The sequence below is a fragment of the Mastomys coucha genome, unplaced genomic scaffold, assembly GCF_008632895.1.
Source record: "Mastomys coucha isolate ucsf_1 unplaced genomic scaffold, UCSF_Mcou_1 pScaffold21, whole genome shotgun sequence".
Taxonomy (NCBI): Eukaryota; Metazoa; Chordata; class Mammalia; order Rodentia; family Muridae; genus Mastomys; species Mastomys coucha.
The window spans coordinates 21,468,016-21,485,669 of record NW_022196904.1 but is presented as its reverse complement, the minus strand read 5'-3'; the positions used below and the strand labels follow the sequence as shown (position 1 = coordinate 21,485,669).

Here is a 17,654-nt window from a genome sequence, read left to right as displayed (position 1 = left end):
GGCAGTGCCATCTCTCCAGTGAATTAAAGGGCAGTGCCATCTCTCCAGTGAATTAAAGGGCAGTGCCACCTCTCCAGTGAATTAAAGGGCAGTACCACCTCTCCAGTGGTCGCTGAAGCTGGGATGGTGGCTGACCCTGTCATTGCTTCACTGAGAAGGCTGAGGCAGGGAGGTTGCTGTGAGTGCAGCATCACCCTCAGATTCATCCTGAGTTCCAGGCTAGCCTAGTCTACAGGGTGAGGCCTTGTTTCAAATAATACAAGGCACACATATGAATAAAATAAAGAGATACATCCATCAATAGAATCTTGGCCTAGAGAAATGGCTTGGTGGTGAAGAGAACCAGAAACTCTTGCAGACGATCCAGGTTCAATTCTCAGCACTGCAGATGGGGCTCATGTGGAGTTACACAGCCATGTGTAACTCCAGTTCCAGGGGATCTAGTTAATGCCCTCTCTGGCCTTCCTGGTCATACACACATGTGGTGCTCAGAAATACATACATACATACAAACAGACACTCATATACACATAAAATAAAGTAAATTTCAGTTAATGGAATTCAGAGGAGATAGCTGAGTTCCTCTTTCTTCCCAAAGCAATAATTTGAGATTTCTTTGGTCCCAAATAGGAGCTTCATGAAGTGCCTGCTTGCCACCCCGTGTTAGTCCATCAGTGAGCTCTAGGTTCAGGGAGAGACCCTGCCTCAGATACTAAAGTGGAGAGCAGTCAACAAAGACACCTGACATTCATCTTTGTCCTATGCAGACGTGCATGCACCCAACCTGCACATGCACAACTAAATACAAGAGCCATTACGTATTAATGAATCAGTAGAGTTGACTCAAAACAGAAGTGGACACATTGTGTTTCCTTCAGTGAACACGTCCTTTGCCTGCTTTGTAGAGGGAGTTTTAGAGTGTGAAGTTTGTCTCTCTCATTGAGCAGATCCGTAAGAATGAGGTGTGAGTATGAAGGAAGGCAGCACAATAACCATGATGGCAGCTCCCATAGCTGGGGATGTGAGTCAGTAGAGGAGCACTTCCCCAGGATGCTCAAGGCCCTAACTCCATCCCCAGCATTACTAAAGAAATACATGGTAATTAAAAAAAACAATGATTTTGTTTTAGTATAAATCAGACACTATTCAAATATTTGAAGTAGTATTTAATCTTAATATTGGCCCTACCCAATAGATAACATAAACTCCTCCTAAATACCACTACTACTTATTGTTACTTATTATTACTAATTGCTTTTGTTGAGGTCATGTCTCACATAGTGCAGGTTTATTTTGGACTTGCTAAGAAACTAAACCCAGCCTTGCACTTCCCCTCTGCCTGCTTACACTCCTCAAGTGTTGTGACTGTGTGTGTGTGCCACCATGCCCAGTTTTTAGATGGAAAATTGAGCATAGAATCCTACGGGACTCACCTAAATAAATGTCACTATTAGTGAGCTGCAGAGTCGGGGTGCACACTACACAGTGTAGCCTACGGGTTCTCACTACTCAGTTCTGCTTTCCTCTTAAGTGACCAGCCCCTATCTGCATTTAAAGGAGATTAAAACCCTAATTTGATATAGGTGATTTCTTGCTCAGGTTGTTTTTTTCTCTCTTCTCTGAAGTCTTTCCTCAGCATTACTTTGGCTTTTAGAATTTTTTTATTTGTTTTTTAGAGACAAGGATCTTGCATTGCAAGCCCAGAGGGCCTGGCTCATTCCCTCACCTACTGTATAGACTTTTATAATAAGTCTGTATTTTGAAAATCTGGAAGGCAGAGCATGGAGGCACACACCTTTAGTCTCAGCACCTTTAGTGAGGCAGATGCAGGTAGATCAAGTAAGTTCAGGCCAGCCTTGTTTATGTATCAGGTTCCAGGACATCCTGGGATAATTAGACTCAGTCTCTTAAAAAAAAAAAAAAAGGAGAAAGAAAGAGAGAAAGAGTCTATGCTATGTGTCATTTCTTTTTTTTTTTTTAAAGTGGGAAGTTATATTTCCAAGCCAGATCTGATCATCTTACTAGAGCAGGAGAAAGAGCCCTGGATGGCTGTGAAGGAAGAAACAGACAGGCTGAGTCCAGGTGAGTAAGAGTGAGGTGAGCCTGCAGTCCTGCCAGGCACAGCATGTGGTCAGATCATCTCAAAGTATAGAGGGACTGAAGCAAGGATGTAGAGGTTAAGAGTACTTCCTGCTCTTACTGAGTACCCAAGCTTGGCTCCCAATACCCACTCCGTTTCCATCACCCACGTGCAGTTTTGCAACCTGCTGTACTCCAATTCCAAAGGATCTGATGCTCTTTTTTGGCTTCCTTGGACACCAAGCCTGGAAATGGTATGTGTACACATACACTCACAGAAACATATAAAATGAAGATAACTGGATCATTAAAAACAAACAAAACAACCAACGAAATAACAGCAACAATAAAACCTTCCCACATTAAATAGCAAAAGAAAAAGAAAATGTTGTTATCTAAATGAAACATTGACGGCATTGTGCCTTATGTGCTGTACAGCTTCATGTTTCGACACTACTTCTTAAGCTGTGTGATGGTAAGTTATTAATGTACACTTGATACGAAGTATTCCACGCATCCCTTTGCAGGATATAGCCTACAGTCTTCATCAGTCGTAGTTGATGTAAACAGCCTTGTTACTCTCGTACAGATAAAATGACCATCTCAAATGATCATCAGGAGGACAGTATGAGTATTTCCGTGCTAAATGACTTTTGGGGCTGATTTTAGCTTTCTGAACATTTCATTGTGAAACCTCTTGAATTTATGTATTAGATTTTTGTAGTCTTTTTCCTCCCCCTTTTATTGAAAATAGATTTGTTTTCTCATATAATATATGCTGATTATGGCTTCCCCTCCCCTCTGCTCAGTGTAGAACTTTCAGTTCCTCCTCATCTCTCCTCCCCTCTGCATCCACTCCCCTTCTGTCTCTCCTTCAAAAACAGATTTCTAAGGGATAATAATAAGCTAAAACAAAAGCTAACACATTAGAATTGGACAAGACAAAGAAAAAGGAAATAGCTCAGGAAAAGGCACAAGAAACTGTTGGCACTTGTTTGCACTCTCACGAATCCCATAGAAACACTACCTTGGAAGCCATAATAAATTCATGCACAGAGGTCCTGGTGCGGATAGGGTAGCAGGCTCTGCCATATCAGTACTGCAGTCTCTGTGATACCATGTGAGGTTTGATCATGTTTTCTTGGCGTCCTCCATCACTCTGGCTTTTACATTGCTTCGCCTGAGTGCTGAGGGGAGAGAGTTGATGGAGGCATCCCTTTTAGGGCTGAGTGTCCCAGGGTCTCTAATTGTCTACATAATGTTTGGCCGTGGACCTCAGTATTTATTCCCAGCAGCTGCAGAAGGAAGCTTCTCTGATAATAGCTGGACATATAAATGGCTGATCTATAAGTATAGTGGAATGTCTTTAGGAGTCATTTTATTGCTACATTTTTGTTTTTGTTTTTGTGTTCTTAGAACAGTTTTAGAGCAGAATATTTGGTTTTACCCTAGGAGCCTGTCTAGTTTTAGGTTCTTGGTGACTCATCTTGCATCTTATGGAATGGGCTTTAAATAAAATCATTCATTAACTAGTTACTCCTACAAGCTTTGCCATCAGCTTGTGGCAACAGCCTGGGTTGTTTGTCAGTTTGCATGGATCCCCTGTGGCCCACAACTCAATTAGATGTATGTAACCCCAGCCCTGGGACTGTAAGCTTTATTAGGGGACAAGAGATGATCAGTTGGGACTCTTGTCTCCCCCAGTTTTTGGCTATTCCATTTAGATAGCCCTCATATATGTGTTTACTTTTGGGAGTTTCTTTGGTGTTAGGTATCCATACTACTTCTCAAATGACCCTTACCTTTATCTATTTCTCTTCCTTGTCCCCTTCTTTTCTCTCCCTCCCCAGCTGACCCTTTCATTCTAGCCCCATCTCCATCCATCCATAACTATCTATTCTACTTGCCTTTTCAAATAAAATCGGTTTCCCCAGTTTTTTACTCTATATCTAACCTCTGAAGTTCTATGGATTATAGCTTGGTTATCATTAATTTAACAGCTAGTATTGTCATTTGTAATGGTATACATAAGTGAATACATATCATTTTTGTCTTTTCTGGATCTATGATACCCCACTCAGAATGATTTTTTTCTAGTTCCATCCAATACTTACCTGAGCATTGCATAATTTCATTTTTTTCAACAGTTGAGGGATACTCCCACTTTATATTTTCATTATCCATACTTCTATTAATAGACATCTAGGTTGTTTCCAATTTCTGAGTGTTATGAATAAAGCAGCAATGAACATGGTTGAGCAAGTGTCTATGTGTTAGGATGAAGCATCCATTGGGCATATGCCTAAGAGTGGTAGAGCTGGATCTTGAGGTAGATCAATTCTCACCTCTCTGAGGAATCACCACACAGATTTTCATAGTAGCTGTGCAAGTTTACACACACAGCATCAATGGATGAGTGTTCCCCTTGTCAGCATGAGTGGTCACTTGTTTAATGGTCCTAGCCTTTCTGATGGGTACAGGATGAAAACTCAAAGTAGTTTTGATTTGCATTTCCCTGGTGGCTAAAGGTGTTGGACATTTCCTTACATGAGCTCCAGCCTTTTGAGTTTCCTCTTTTTTGAATTCTCTGTCTAGGTCTGTGCCCCATATTTTAGTTGGCTTGTTTTCTTGATACCTAGTTTCCTAACTTCTTTATACAATTTGGATATAAGCCCTATATGGGATGTGCAGTTGGTGAAATCTTTTCCCATTCTATAGGTTGCCACTGTGTCTGAATGACAGTGTCCTTTACGGTGCAGAAGCTCTTCGGTTTTATAAAGCCCCGTTTATTAATTATTGATCTCTGTGGCTGTGCTAATAGTATTCTATTCAGTCTTTTTCTGTGCTGATGAGTTCAAGTCTATTTCACATTTTTTCTTCTACATGTATCTGTTTTCCTTTTGAGATATTTGGTCCATTTGGAGTCAAGTTTTGTACAGGGTGATAAGCATGGATCTATTTGCATTCTTGTACATGCATCTGTACTTTTTGACTGGCCCAATTTTTCAAAGATGCTGTCTTTTTTCCATTTTCTTTAATCAGCAATCTGGTATCTATAGATATATGGATTTATGTCTGGGTCTTCAATTAACTTCCTTTGATCAACATGTCTGTTTTTGTGCCAATACCCTGTTTGTGAAAGTATTTTTTATTTGTCAGATGTAATTGTCACCTAGGAAGCTTAATGCTGAATAAACTTACCCTTTCTAACTCTTTCTGAACTCTGGCTGGCTGGTTTAGCTGAACTGTTGTGGCTCAAACTCCTCCCTAAGCTGACTGAATCTAGTGTCTCTTGGTTTCTCACTGAATTGCTCTGCTTGGCCTCATACTAACATGTCGTAATCTTCTGGCTCCTTCTCATTCTCTGTCTCATTCTATCTTCACCTGTATCTAGCTTGTTCTCTCTCTGGACCCTGTCTCTGTACAAATGTCTGAGTAAAAACTACCTTTTGAACTCCATGAATGGAACTGCCACCAAATGAACTGCCACTGACTCAACTCTTCTGAACTACCTCTTAGCTGACTGACTGAATCTCTCTCTTCTTGCACTGCTCTTAAGTAACTTCTATTTTCTGTGCTATTCTCCCAGGAGTTGGTCATATCCTATCTCTGATTTATTCTGCCAAATCTTTCTCTGATTCTTCACTTTGTCTGCCCCTCAATTAGATGCCACTTTCAAACATGGCTCTTTCCTTCTACTAACTTTACCTTTAGTGTTATTCAGCAAATTAAAGGTATGTGCTAAGGGCATGTTTATATTTCAGCCAGAGGTGTTGAGGTCCAGCCTCAGCTTGGAGAGGGAGTCCTGAGGAAGGAGTGTTTGGGAATGGTGGAAGAACGACTGGAAGGGTACAAGCTGACAGTTCTGTAGTCTGCTTGAGATTGGTCCTAGATAGCTCTCTACTCAAGACAGCTCTTGGGTTTTCCAACCAAAGTCAGGAAAACCTGCTAGAAAAAATTCTAAAAGAGCTGTAATAACTCTTTAGGTAGTTTTCTAGGAACCTCAGCTCTTGCCAATCAATGTCCAGTTCTTTACTTGCATTGCAATTCAATAGTTTTCCCCAGTTTCTCTTTTGATTATCCCATGAATCAGCATTTTATGACGTTAGCTCCTTGATTCTTAGAAAAAAGACAGCAAGTACATGTTTTTAACATAGCAAATAAACTCAGAGATCTGCCTGCCTTTGTAAATACAAACAATAAGCTTAGCTGGGTGGTATCCCACCCCGAGATCAACACTCACTCACTTCCTGGTGCTCCTTTATTACTTGAACCCTGAGCCTTGTTTTTTAAAGATTTTTTTATTTATTATTATATGTAAGTACACTGTAGCTGTCTTCAGACACACCAGAAGAGGGCATCAGATCTCATTACAGATGGTTATGAGCCACCATGTGGTTGCTGGGATTTGAACTCAACCTCCAAAAGAGCAGTCAGTGCTCTTAACCACTGAGCCATCTCTCTAGCACCTAGTTCCGCACTTTCTATGGACTCATTAGCACAGCTGCCTTTGTTCTTTGTCCATGAAACCCCTCGTACAATTCATATTACATCCTTATATTTTGCATAATTGAGAAATCTTGTTTATACTTTCTTGAACCCATGTTTTCAGAGTTGTTTCCCACAGCCTTAAGGACTGTCTTGAAGGTCATGGCATTACCATTTTGCTGAGGAACACACACACACACACATTCTCACTTCCCTAAACTACTGTTTCCAGTTATCCTGAAGTCATTAACCTTGGCAGGGAGAACAGTTCCTGAAGGAGGAACCTGAAGTAAAGTATATATATATTTGAATATAAACAAGCCTTATGAATACAGCAACCATAGACTCATGCCCTGCTGGCTCTGCTCCAGGGGCGGCCACTCTGGACTTGGCACAAAATAAAGGTGTGTGCTAATGGGATGTCTATATTCCTGTCAGAGGGATTAAAGGTGTGTCATTCCAACAGGATCACACAGACCTAGAAGGCTTTGACATACGATCTTTTGCCAGAGCAGTCATGTTGCTGGATTACAATTCCTCTACACATGCTGTTTTTATAACTATAGCTCTGTAGTACAACTTAAGATTGGAGTTGGTGTAAGATATGTTTTTTCCCCTTCTAAATGGTGCTTTTTATGTCACCTTTGCAAACGTCATCTTACAAACAGTAACCTAGTTCTCTTAACTCCCTGCCCTCCTTCCTCCCAGTTCCCAACCCAGCTCCTTCAAAGGTTTTTTCCAATTATTCTTTCCTTAATTCCCCAACAGCGTGCTTAAACAATACCTTTTCCCATTTTTCCACAACACTAAAAGTTCTAAACTATAACAACTGTTCTATCTTATTGGCTCAGCTTAGTCTCCTAACGTGTTCTCCACCTTCTTCTCTTCTCATTCTGCTAACTCCATTCACTTTGAGCTGTCTCCTAATAACATCTTCACTGGCTCAGCTCAGCTTCTCCTGCCTCAACAGTCTCCTATTTTCACTCTGCTCAATCTTTTTTCTGCACCAACTGTATTCTCTGACCCTACACTTCTGCCACCTGCATCTTACTTATCCTATCTCAGCTTCTGCTGGCCTTTTTTTTTTAAAGATTTATTTATTTATTATATGTATGTATACTGTAGCTGTCTTCAGACACACCGGAAGAGGGCATCCAATCTTATTACAGATGGTTGTGAGCCACCATGTGGTTGCTGGGATTTGAACTCAGGACCTCCAGAAGAGCAATCAGTGCTCTTAACTGCTGAGCCACCTCTCCAGCCTCTGCTGGCCTTTTTTATACTCTCCTGTTGCAAGAAGTCTAAGAGGCAAGTGACACTGAAGGCCATAGGCTCTAAAGTTCCTTTAAAGAGCTAGTTGACTAGCTAGTTAAAGAGCTAGTGGGAGATCCTTTAAAGGGCCAGACACACAAAATAAATCACACTACAGGATGGTGATACCTCCAACAGTTCTTTTATTATTAGAGAGTTTTTAAACTATTCTTGTTTGTGTGTGTGTGTGTTCCATATAAAATGAAAGTTAGCTTTTCAAGATCTGTGAAGTATTGTGTTGTTATTTTGATAATGATTTCATTGATTGTGTACATTGCTTGTGGTATGAGGGTTATATTTACTATATTAATCCCACCCATCCATGTGCATGGGGGGTCTTTCCATCTTCTGATATCTCCTTCAATTTCTTTCTTCAATGTCTTACTGTTTTATATCATACACATTTTTTACTTGCTTGGTTAGAGTTATCCCATGATATTGTATATTAGTTGAGGCTACTGTAAAAGGTGTTGTTTCTGTGATTTCTTTCTCTTTCTCGGGCCATTTGTTATTTGTACATAGAAGAGTTACTGATTGTTGTGAGTTCATTTGTATCCGGCTTCTTTGCTGAATGTGTAGGAGTTCCCCATTGGAATCTTCAGGTCACTTATGTATGCTGTCATATCATCTGCAAACCAAGATACTTTGACCTTTCCAATTTGCATTCCTTTGATCTCCTTCAGTTGTCTTACTACAACTTTCCTAAGTAGGTATGGAGAGTTTGGACAACCTTTTCTTTTTATGGATTTTAGTGTAATTGCTTTGAATTCTGTCCTTTAAGGTGATTCTGTCTTTGGGCTTGCTATATACTGTGTTTATCATGTTGCAGTATGTCTGTCCCTTATATCCCTAATCTCTCCAGGATTCATATTCTGAAGTAGTGCTGAATGCTATCCAAAGGTCTTTTCTGCATCTGTTGCTTTTGTCTTTCATTTTGTTCATATGGTGGATTATATTTGTTGATTTATGTATGTGAAACCATCCCTGGAACTTTGGGATGAAGCCTACTTGATCATGAGGGATGATTCTTTTAAGTGTTCTTGAATTCAGTGTTCAAGTATTTTATTGAGAATTTTCACATCTGTGTGTATTAGGAAATTGGTCTGTAGTTCTCTTTGCTGAGTCTTTATGTGATTTGTTTATCAGGGTGCCTGTGGCCTCATCAAAGGAATTAGACCGCTCAGCTTCCATGTATGGTGTTTTGAATAGTTTTGGCCCCCATAGATTCATGTATTTCAATACTTGGTCATAGAGAGTGGCACTATTAGGAGGTATGGCCTTATTGGATGAGGTTCCAGCCTTGTTGGAAGAAGTGTGTCACCGTGTAAGTGGGTTTTGTGATCTCCTATGATGAAGCTGCACCCAGTGTAGAATCAGAGACTCTTTCTGGCTGCCTTCCCAACAAGATGTAAACCTCTTGGCTCCTTCAGCACCCTGTCTGCCTGCATGCTGCCATGCTTCCTGCCATGATGATAATTGACTAAACCTTGGAAACTGTAAGCCAGCCCCAATTAAATGCTTGCCTATATAACTATTGCCTTGTTCATGGTATCTCTTTCACAACAATAAAACCCTAAGACAGGTAGTGTTTCTTCTGTGTCTGTTTTGAACAGTAATTTGAGTAGTATTTGCATGAGCTCTGCTTTGAAAGTCTAGTATAATTCTGTGCTAAAACCATTTGGCCTTGGACTTTTTATTGTTGGAAGATTTTAAATTATTGATTCTATTTCACTACTAGGAGTTAGAGGTTAGTTTACATGACTTATTTGGTCTTGTTTTAACTTTGGTAAGTAGTTTGTATTTGAAAAATCACTCACTTCTTTTAGATTTTCTAATTTAGTGGAGTACATGTTTTTTCTTTTCTTTTTTTAAAAATATTTTATTTATTTTATGTATATGAGTACATTGTAGCTGTCTTCAGACACACCAGAAGAGGGCATCATATCCCATGGTTGTGAGCCACCATGTAGTTGCTGGGATTTGAACTCAGGACCTCTTGAAGAGCAATCAGTGCTCTTAACCACTGATTAGCCATTTCTCCAGCCTGTTTTTTTCTTATGTCCTAATGATTCTCTGGATTTCCTTGGTGTCTGTGGTTATGTCTTCCTTTTATCTTTAATTTTGCTTCTTTGGATCTTTTCTCTCTGCCTTCTAGGTAATTTGGTTAATGGTCTGGCAGTCTTACTGATTTTCTCAATGAACCAACTCTTTTGTTTCATTGATTCTTTGAGTTGTTTTATTGTTTCTGTTTTACTGATTTCAGTCCTGAGTTTAGTTATTTTTTTTTTTTTACCATTTACTCCTTTTGGGTATAACTTTGTCTTTTTTTGTTCTAGAATTTTCAAGTGTAGTACTAACTAGCTAGTATATGATCCTCTCCAATTTCTTTAAGTTGGTACGTAATTGTATGAACTTTCCCCTTAAAACTGTTGTCATCTTTTCTTCTACGTTTGTGTTTGTTGTATCTTCATTTTCATTCAATTCTAGAAAGTCTTTTAATTTCTTAATTTCTATCTTTTACTCATGTTTTCTTCAGTGATGAGTTGTTCAGTTTCTACGAGTTTGTAACTTTTCTGTTATTGTTTAATCCATAGTGGTTGGATAGAATGCAAGGTGTTATTTGAATTTTCTGTGTCTTTTGAGACTTGCTTTTTGTCGAAGTATGTGGTTAATTTTGGAGAAAGATTGATGGGGCGCCAAGAAGGTATATTCTCTTGTGTTTGGGTGATATGTTCTATAATATCTGTTGGGTCATTTGGTTTATAATTTCAGTTAATGCCAGCATTTCTCTGTTTAGTTTGACTGTTAGAGAGACATGGTACTGTAGTCTCCTATTATTATTAATGCTAGTCTACATTAGCATATGTGATTTAAGCAGAAATATTGTTTCTTTTACAAACTTGAATGCTTTCTATTCAGTGCATATATGTTGGTGTTTTGTTTTGTTTTTGATGATCATGTATTGTCCTTATCACTTCTAAATAGTTTTGGTTTGAACTCTATTTTGTCAGATATTAAAATGGCTATACCAGATTGCTCAAGCAATTCCATTTGCTTGGAAATGGAATATTTTTTTCCATCCTTTTACCCTGAGGTGTTAATGTTTCTTGGATGCAGCAGGTTTCTGAATCCAGTCTGTGGGCCTGTGTCCTTTTACTGGGGAGTAGAGACCATTGGTTGATGTTGAGAGAGATCAATGAGCAATGTTTTTTATTTCTCTTACTTTGTTGTGCTGGTGTGTGTTTCTCATCTTTTCATTTGCTAATCTGGGATTATTACTTGTGGTTTTTGAGTGTGGTTAACTTCTTTAGGCTGGAGTTTTCCTTCTAGTACAGTGGTTCTCAAACTTGTGACCCTTTGATGGGAGGTGCCTAAGACAATCAGAAATATCAGATGTTTACATTATGATTTATAACAGTAACAAAATTATTATGAAGTAACAAAAAAGTTTTTTGTTTTTTTGTTTTTTAGTTTTTTTTGTTTTTGTTTTTTGTTTTTTGTTTTTTTTGTTTTTTTTTGTATTTTTGGGACAGGGTTTCTCTGTGTTGCCCTGGCTGTCCTGGAACTCACTCTGTAGACCAGGCTGGCCTCGAACTCAGAAATCCGCCTGCCTCTGCCTCCCAAATGCTGGGATTAAAGGCGTGCGCCACCACCGCCCGGCAACAAAAAAGTTTTATGGTGGGAGTCACTACCACATGAGAAACTCTATGAAAGGGTCACAGCATTAGGAAGGGTGAGAACCACTATTCTAGTAACTTTTATAGGGTAGATTTGTATATAGACATAGCTTAAATTTGATTTTATCATGAAGTATCTCTTATCCATCTGTGGTGTTAGAAATTTTTCCTGGATATACTAGTCTGGGCTGGATCTATGGTCTCTTAGAGTCTGTGGTACATCTGTCCAGTCTATCCTGGTTACTTAAGTCTCGATTGAGAAGTCATGTGTTATTCTAGTAAGTCTGCCTTTTTATGATTCTTGGTCTTTTTTCTCTTATACCTTTTAATATTCTTTCTTTGTTCTGTATGTTTAGTGTTTTGATTATTATGTGCCGAGGGAACTTTCTTTTCTGGTCCCGTGTAATTGGTATTCTGATTGCTTCCTGTACCTTGATAGGCATTTCATTCTTTAGATTGGGGAATTTTCTTTTATCATTTTGTTAAAAATATTTTCTTGCCTTTGACTTAGGTCTCTCCTCCTTCCTCTGTTCTTATTTCTAGATATGATCTTTTCTTGGTATCCCTGATTTCCTAGATGATTCATACCAGGAACATTTTTAGCTTTACATTTTCTTTGACAGAAGTACCCATTTTTACTATCGTGTCTTCAATGTCTGCTATTCTGTCTTCCATCTCTTGTGTTCTGTTTGTGAGACTTTCCTCCAAGTTTTCTTTTCTAATCCCTAACTTCCAGATGTTCCTCAGTTTGGGTTTTCTTTATTGATTCTACTTGTACTCTGAGGGCTTGAACTGTCTAATTATTTTATTTCATTTATGAATTGTGTTTTCATAGATTTATTTAAAAGGATTTCTTCATTCTTGTCTAATGGCCTCTATCATAGTAATCAAGGCTATTTTAATGGCTTTCTCTTGTGCTTCACCTATGTTGCAGTACTCAGGTCCTACTGTAGTGGGTTGCTAGGCTTTAGTGCAGACATTCTGTCCTGACTGGTATTGTGTTTTTGTGTAACATGGCATATAGACATTTGGGTTTGGGAAAATTGTAATTCGAGGTGCTGAAATCTGGTCTTGTCTTTGTTGGGTGTGCTTTGCTTTCTGTTGCTTTCTTTGGTTCTTAGGAAAGTGTGGTGGTTGTGTTGCCTGGAAGGAAGTTCTTCGGGGGTCCTGATAGGGGTTGCCACTAGGGGTTCTAGGTGTTTATATGTGTTAAATGTGTTTCTAGGTATTGGGAACTGACACTTAGGAGTGTTGAAGGATTCTAGAGGAGGGAGGAAAGCAGGTGTTCATCTAGATCTGCTTAGTCCCCCGGGAATGGGGTCTAAGAGTGAGGAGAGGCTACAGCAGGTGATCCGCTCCAGAGCTAGGGGGTGAGACTGAGGATTGGAGTTGGAGGAGATGAGGTGAGGTAAAGATCTGCTTGTTAGCCTACCTATTTCACTGGCTAGAGTGACCTTCAAATTTCAGGGCCTACCTGTTGGAACTGTGCATTGGGATCAAGCAGTGAGTGGGCAAAAGTAAGTTTAGAGATAGAGCTCTGCACGATGGGGACAGGGAGGCTGCAGCAGGTGGTCTGTACAGATCTAGGGATGAGATTAGATGATTGGATTTGGAGGAGAGGAGAGATAGGTAAGGATCTGAAGTTAGCCTACCTGTTCCCTGGCCAGAGAGCCTTACTCTTTAAAAAAAAAAAAAAAATTACAATGAATTCTCTCCCGCTTGCTTTCTCTTTTCTTTTTAGCTTGCTCCTATTTTTATCAGACAGTTTCAGTACATAGGTCAAGCTGGTCTGGAACTTACGATCCTGGTAACTCTGGTTCCTTGTTGCTGGTATTATTACCATTTGTATTACCACCACCACAGATGTTTATACACATACACACACACACACACATCCCCCCCTTATGAGGTTTTCGTTCCCTGACAGTTTTCTTAATGTATGACATATATTTTGTATTTGTATGATGTTATTTTTTTCATTAATTGCTTCAAAAAACTTGACCCAGAAGTGTGTATTATGCAAAAAACACATAAGATTATTTCAGTATAATTAGTCTCAATAAGCAGACACGCCTTTCCATTTCCAAGTGATCTACTGTAAAGAGTATTTTCTTAAATAAAAGTTCATTATTGTTGTTCTCCTTGCTCTAGTTTAGCTTCTCAGAAAATGCTTTAGAGTCAGGCCATTCTGTAATATATGGTTATAGAAAAATAAAATATTCTTGTTTTCTTCTTTTTTTTTTTTCAGATTTGGAGTCAGATTATAAAGCTCAAAAAATATCTCCAGACAACCACATATATACTATAAATTTACCCAAACAGACCATAAAGCAAATAAGTGAAACTTTTGAACTCAAGGGGTCCAGTTTTAGTAATGGCCACAACTGTAGTACATTCAAGGGACTACAAGGTTGTCAAGAAGGAGATGCTGATCAGAAGATTACTAACAAGGAAAAAATGCCTCCTTATACTTGCCACACTCTAACTCACAGTATAGAAAATGCGTATGAATGTAAAGAGTGTGGGAAGTACTTTAGTTGTGGGTCAACTCTTACTCAGCATCAGAGTATTCATACTGGAGAGAAGCCCTATGAGTGTCAGGAGTGTGGGAAGGCCTTCAGACTCCCCCAACAGCTCACAAGACATCACAAAGCTCACAGTGGCGAGAGACCTTTTGAATGTAATGAATGTGGTAAATCTTTCAAGCATGACTCCAGCCTTGTTCAACACAGGATTATTCATGCTGGTGTGAAACCATATGAATGTAATGAGTGTGGAAAAGCCTTTAATCGTCGCTCAAACTTTATGCGACATCAGAAAATTCATTCTGCTAAGAAACCATTGCAGTGTAAGGAATGTGGAAATGCCTTCACTCTTCTAGCACAGCTCATCACTCAGCCCCAGAACATTCATAATGGAAAGAAATCATTTGAATGTAAACAGTGTGGAAACATATTCAGTGGTGGCTCCTACCGTATGCAACACCAGAGTATTCATACCAGTGAGAAAGCCTTTGGGTGTCATATATGTGGGAAGGCTTTTCGGCTTCAGGTATACCTTTCTGAGCATCAGAAAACTCACACTGATGAGAAACCTTTCAAGTGTAAGCTGTGTGGTTCAGTCTTCAGACGTAAGTACCACCTTACTGAACATCAGAGAATCCATACTGATGTGAAACTATATCAATGCAAGGAATGTGGAAAATTCTTTAGTCGACGCTCAAATTTTACTGAGCATCTGAGTATTCACACCAATGTGAAACCTTTCAAGTGTACGCTGTGTGGATCAGCCTTCCGACTTCAGTCCCTACTTAGTCAACATCAGAGAATTCATACTGATGTGAAGCCATACCAGTGCAAGGAATGTGGGAAATTCTTTCGTCGAAGGTCAAATTTTACTGAGCATCTGAGTATTCACACCAATGTGAAACCTTTCAAATGTAAGCTGTGTGGGTCAGCCTTTAGACTTCAGTCCCTACTTAGTCAACATCAGAGAATTCATACTGGTGAAAAACCCTATCAGTGCAAGGAATGTGGGAAATTCTTTCGTAGAAGTTCAAATTTTACTGAGCATAGGAGTATTCATACTAATTTGAAACCTTTCAAATGTAAGCTGTGTGGATCAGCCTTCAGACTTCAGTCCCTACTTAGTCAACATCAGAGAATTCATACTGATGTGAAGCCATACCAGTGCAAGGAATGTGGGAAATTCTTTCGTCGAAGGTCAAATTTTACTGAGCATCAGAGTATTCACACTAATTTGAAACCTTTCAAATGTAAGCTGTGTGGGTCAGCCTTCAGACTTCAATCCCTACTTAGTCAACATCAGAGAATTCATACTGGTGAAAAACCCTATCAGTGCAAGGATTGTGGGAAATTCTTTCGTAGAAGTTCAAATTTTACTGAGCATCAGAGTATTCACACTGGAAAGAAACCCTTTGACTGTAAGAAATGTGGAAAAGTCTTTAGACTTAATATACATCTTATTCGCCACCAGAGATTTCATAATGGTGAGACGGTAAAGAGTGTGGAGAGGCCTTTCATCTTAAGAGCCATAAAATAATTTATTCAGGTTAAAATCTTTGAATACAAGGAATGTGGGAAGTCCTTCAAGCATGTTTCCACTCTTGCTTGACATGGGGTTATTCATGCTGCTGTGAAACCATATGAATGTAATGAGTGTGGGAAATCCTTTAATTGTTCAAACTTCATACAACATCAGAAAATTGATTCTGATGAGAGACTCATTTAGTGTAAGGAATGTGGAGAGGCCTTCACTGTTCTGGCTGAGCTTACTAGGCACCAGAACATTCATGCTGGAAAGAAATCCTTTGAATGTGAGTAGCGCTGGTCAGCCTTCAGACTTAGTACCAACTTAATGAACATTAGAAAATTCATACTGATGTGAATCCCTGTCAGTCCAAGGAATGTGGAAAGGCTTTGTTCATGGTCCAAGTCTTAGAATTCATGAGAGAACTCATGATTGTGATTCACACTGATGAGAAACCTTACCAATGTTAAGAATATGTCGAGGCCTTTAGTCAAAAATCAAGCTGATTGTGCTCTAGAGTTCATATTAGTAGAAGCCTTATGAATATAAAGAATGTGAAAAGGCCTTTAACAATAATTCTAAGCTACTTGTATATTAAAAATTCTGTACTAGTGAGAAACCCTATGAATGTAAGAAGTAGGAGAAAATGTTTAGAATTAGTTCATCCTTCAGTGCATATTGGAGAATTCATACCAGTGTAAAACCTTGTCACTGTAAAGAATGTGGAAATAACTTCAGTTGGAGATTAGGTCTTCAACATAAAAGAATCCATGCTGGTATGAAACCTTTTGAATACAAGGAATGTAGGAACATAGAGAAATAGCAAAGCTCTTAAAGCTCTTCAGAAAGGACAGGTAGATCTGAAACCCTATAAATGCAAAGACTGTGTGAAAGCCTTTTTTGTAAATGATGAGCTTACACAATATCAGAAAATCCATGATCATCAGGAGTCCTGTGCATGTAAGGAATGTGAACAAGCCTTTGTATGAAAATTTTACTGAAGATCAGAGCACTTATATTGTTAAGTCTGTGACCGAAAAGATTGTGGGAAGAACTTTAGTATGCCTTTTGGTTTGGGCAACATCAGAGTATTAATATATTCCTAATGGGAAAACCCTTTGAAAATGTGAATGTGGGAAGTCTGTTGTTCAGAGGAGGTACTCTGTTGAGAATGTCTTTAAATGCCATAAATACAGGGGAGCCAGCATTATTTTGATTTACTCTTCTTTTGTTAGTTTGTATAATCTTAATTTATCAATCATCAGTCACCCAGGACAGTCAACTTAGGGAGAGCAGTTATTGGAACCAGGTCTATCTGAGATGACTTCGCTATCACCATTAACATCCCACTGCTCCTGCAATACTATTAGACTGAGTGTTTACTTTGTTTTTTATAATTTGTTAATGGCTAACAGCACCAGCCAAAGTTGTAGCAACAGGGCGGTAATAGATAATAAAATCCTTGAGAGTATTTGGTCAGTATTCATGTTCTGTAAAGTGGCTTCTACAGTGTTCTTGCTTTCATCAACATTAATGTAGCTGTTATGAAAGGATAATTGTACTTTAGATGGCTTAGGAAAGCCACATGCATTCGTTCACTATTAAATTTCAAATAACTTCATTCTGGATACATGAAAGAATCTGAATTGTGAGTCCATTCATTAATTATTTGTGTAGAGATTTTAAAGATAGAGTCATTGATGAGTAAGTACTTTCTAAAGAGTTTATACCCATTTAAAAAGTTAAAACTGATTATTTATGCCCTCTGCCCACACCGGAAGATAGACTACACATTTAAGTCCACAGTATCCTCCATCTCTTATTCTTGCTGACGTCATTCCAGGTTTGACTAGAATTTCCTTGATGGAGAATCTCGTGGAATATTACTCAACTCTGTTCTAGGAACTAGAGGTCAATTTGTCTCTGATAACTTATCCTGGCATATGTTAAATGGCCTGTGTCCAGCTACCTGCTTATCTTGGCCTCTTTTAAACTTACTGCTTGGGCAAAAGCTCTTCCTGCAGCTGTTGAGCAAGATAATAGTATGTG

General features: G+C 38.9%; 1 protein-coding gene and 1 non-coding gene across 2 annotated transcripts; one reads left to right on the top strand and one right to left on the bottom strand.

The window, feature by feature from the left end:
* Positions 1-559: 559 nt before the first annotated feature.
* Positions 560-17,242, top strand: LOC116101894 (zinc finger protein 60-like). Its single transcript, XM_031385863.1, has 3 exons — positions 560-1,098; positions 1,984-2,082; positions 13,804-17,242. The coding sequence occupies exons 2-3, from the start codon at positions 2,046-2,048 to the stop codon at positions 15,615-15,617; spliced, it is 1,851 nt and encodes a 616-aa protein (XP_031241723.1). The 5' UTR covers positions 560-1,098; positions 1,984-2,045; the 3' UTR covers positions 15,618-17,242.
* LOC116104264 lies at positions 5,996-6,060 on the bottom strand. Its single transcript, XR_004123776.1, has one exon. It is a non-coding gene; the product is annotated as a U7 small nuclear RNA (small nuclear RNA).
* Positions 17,243-17,654: the final 412 nt, after the last annotated feature.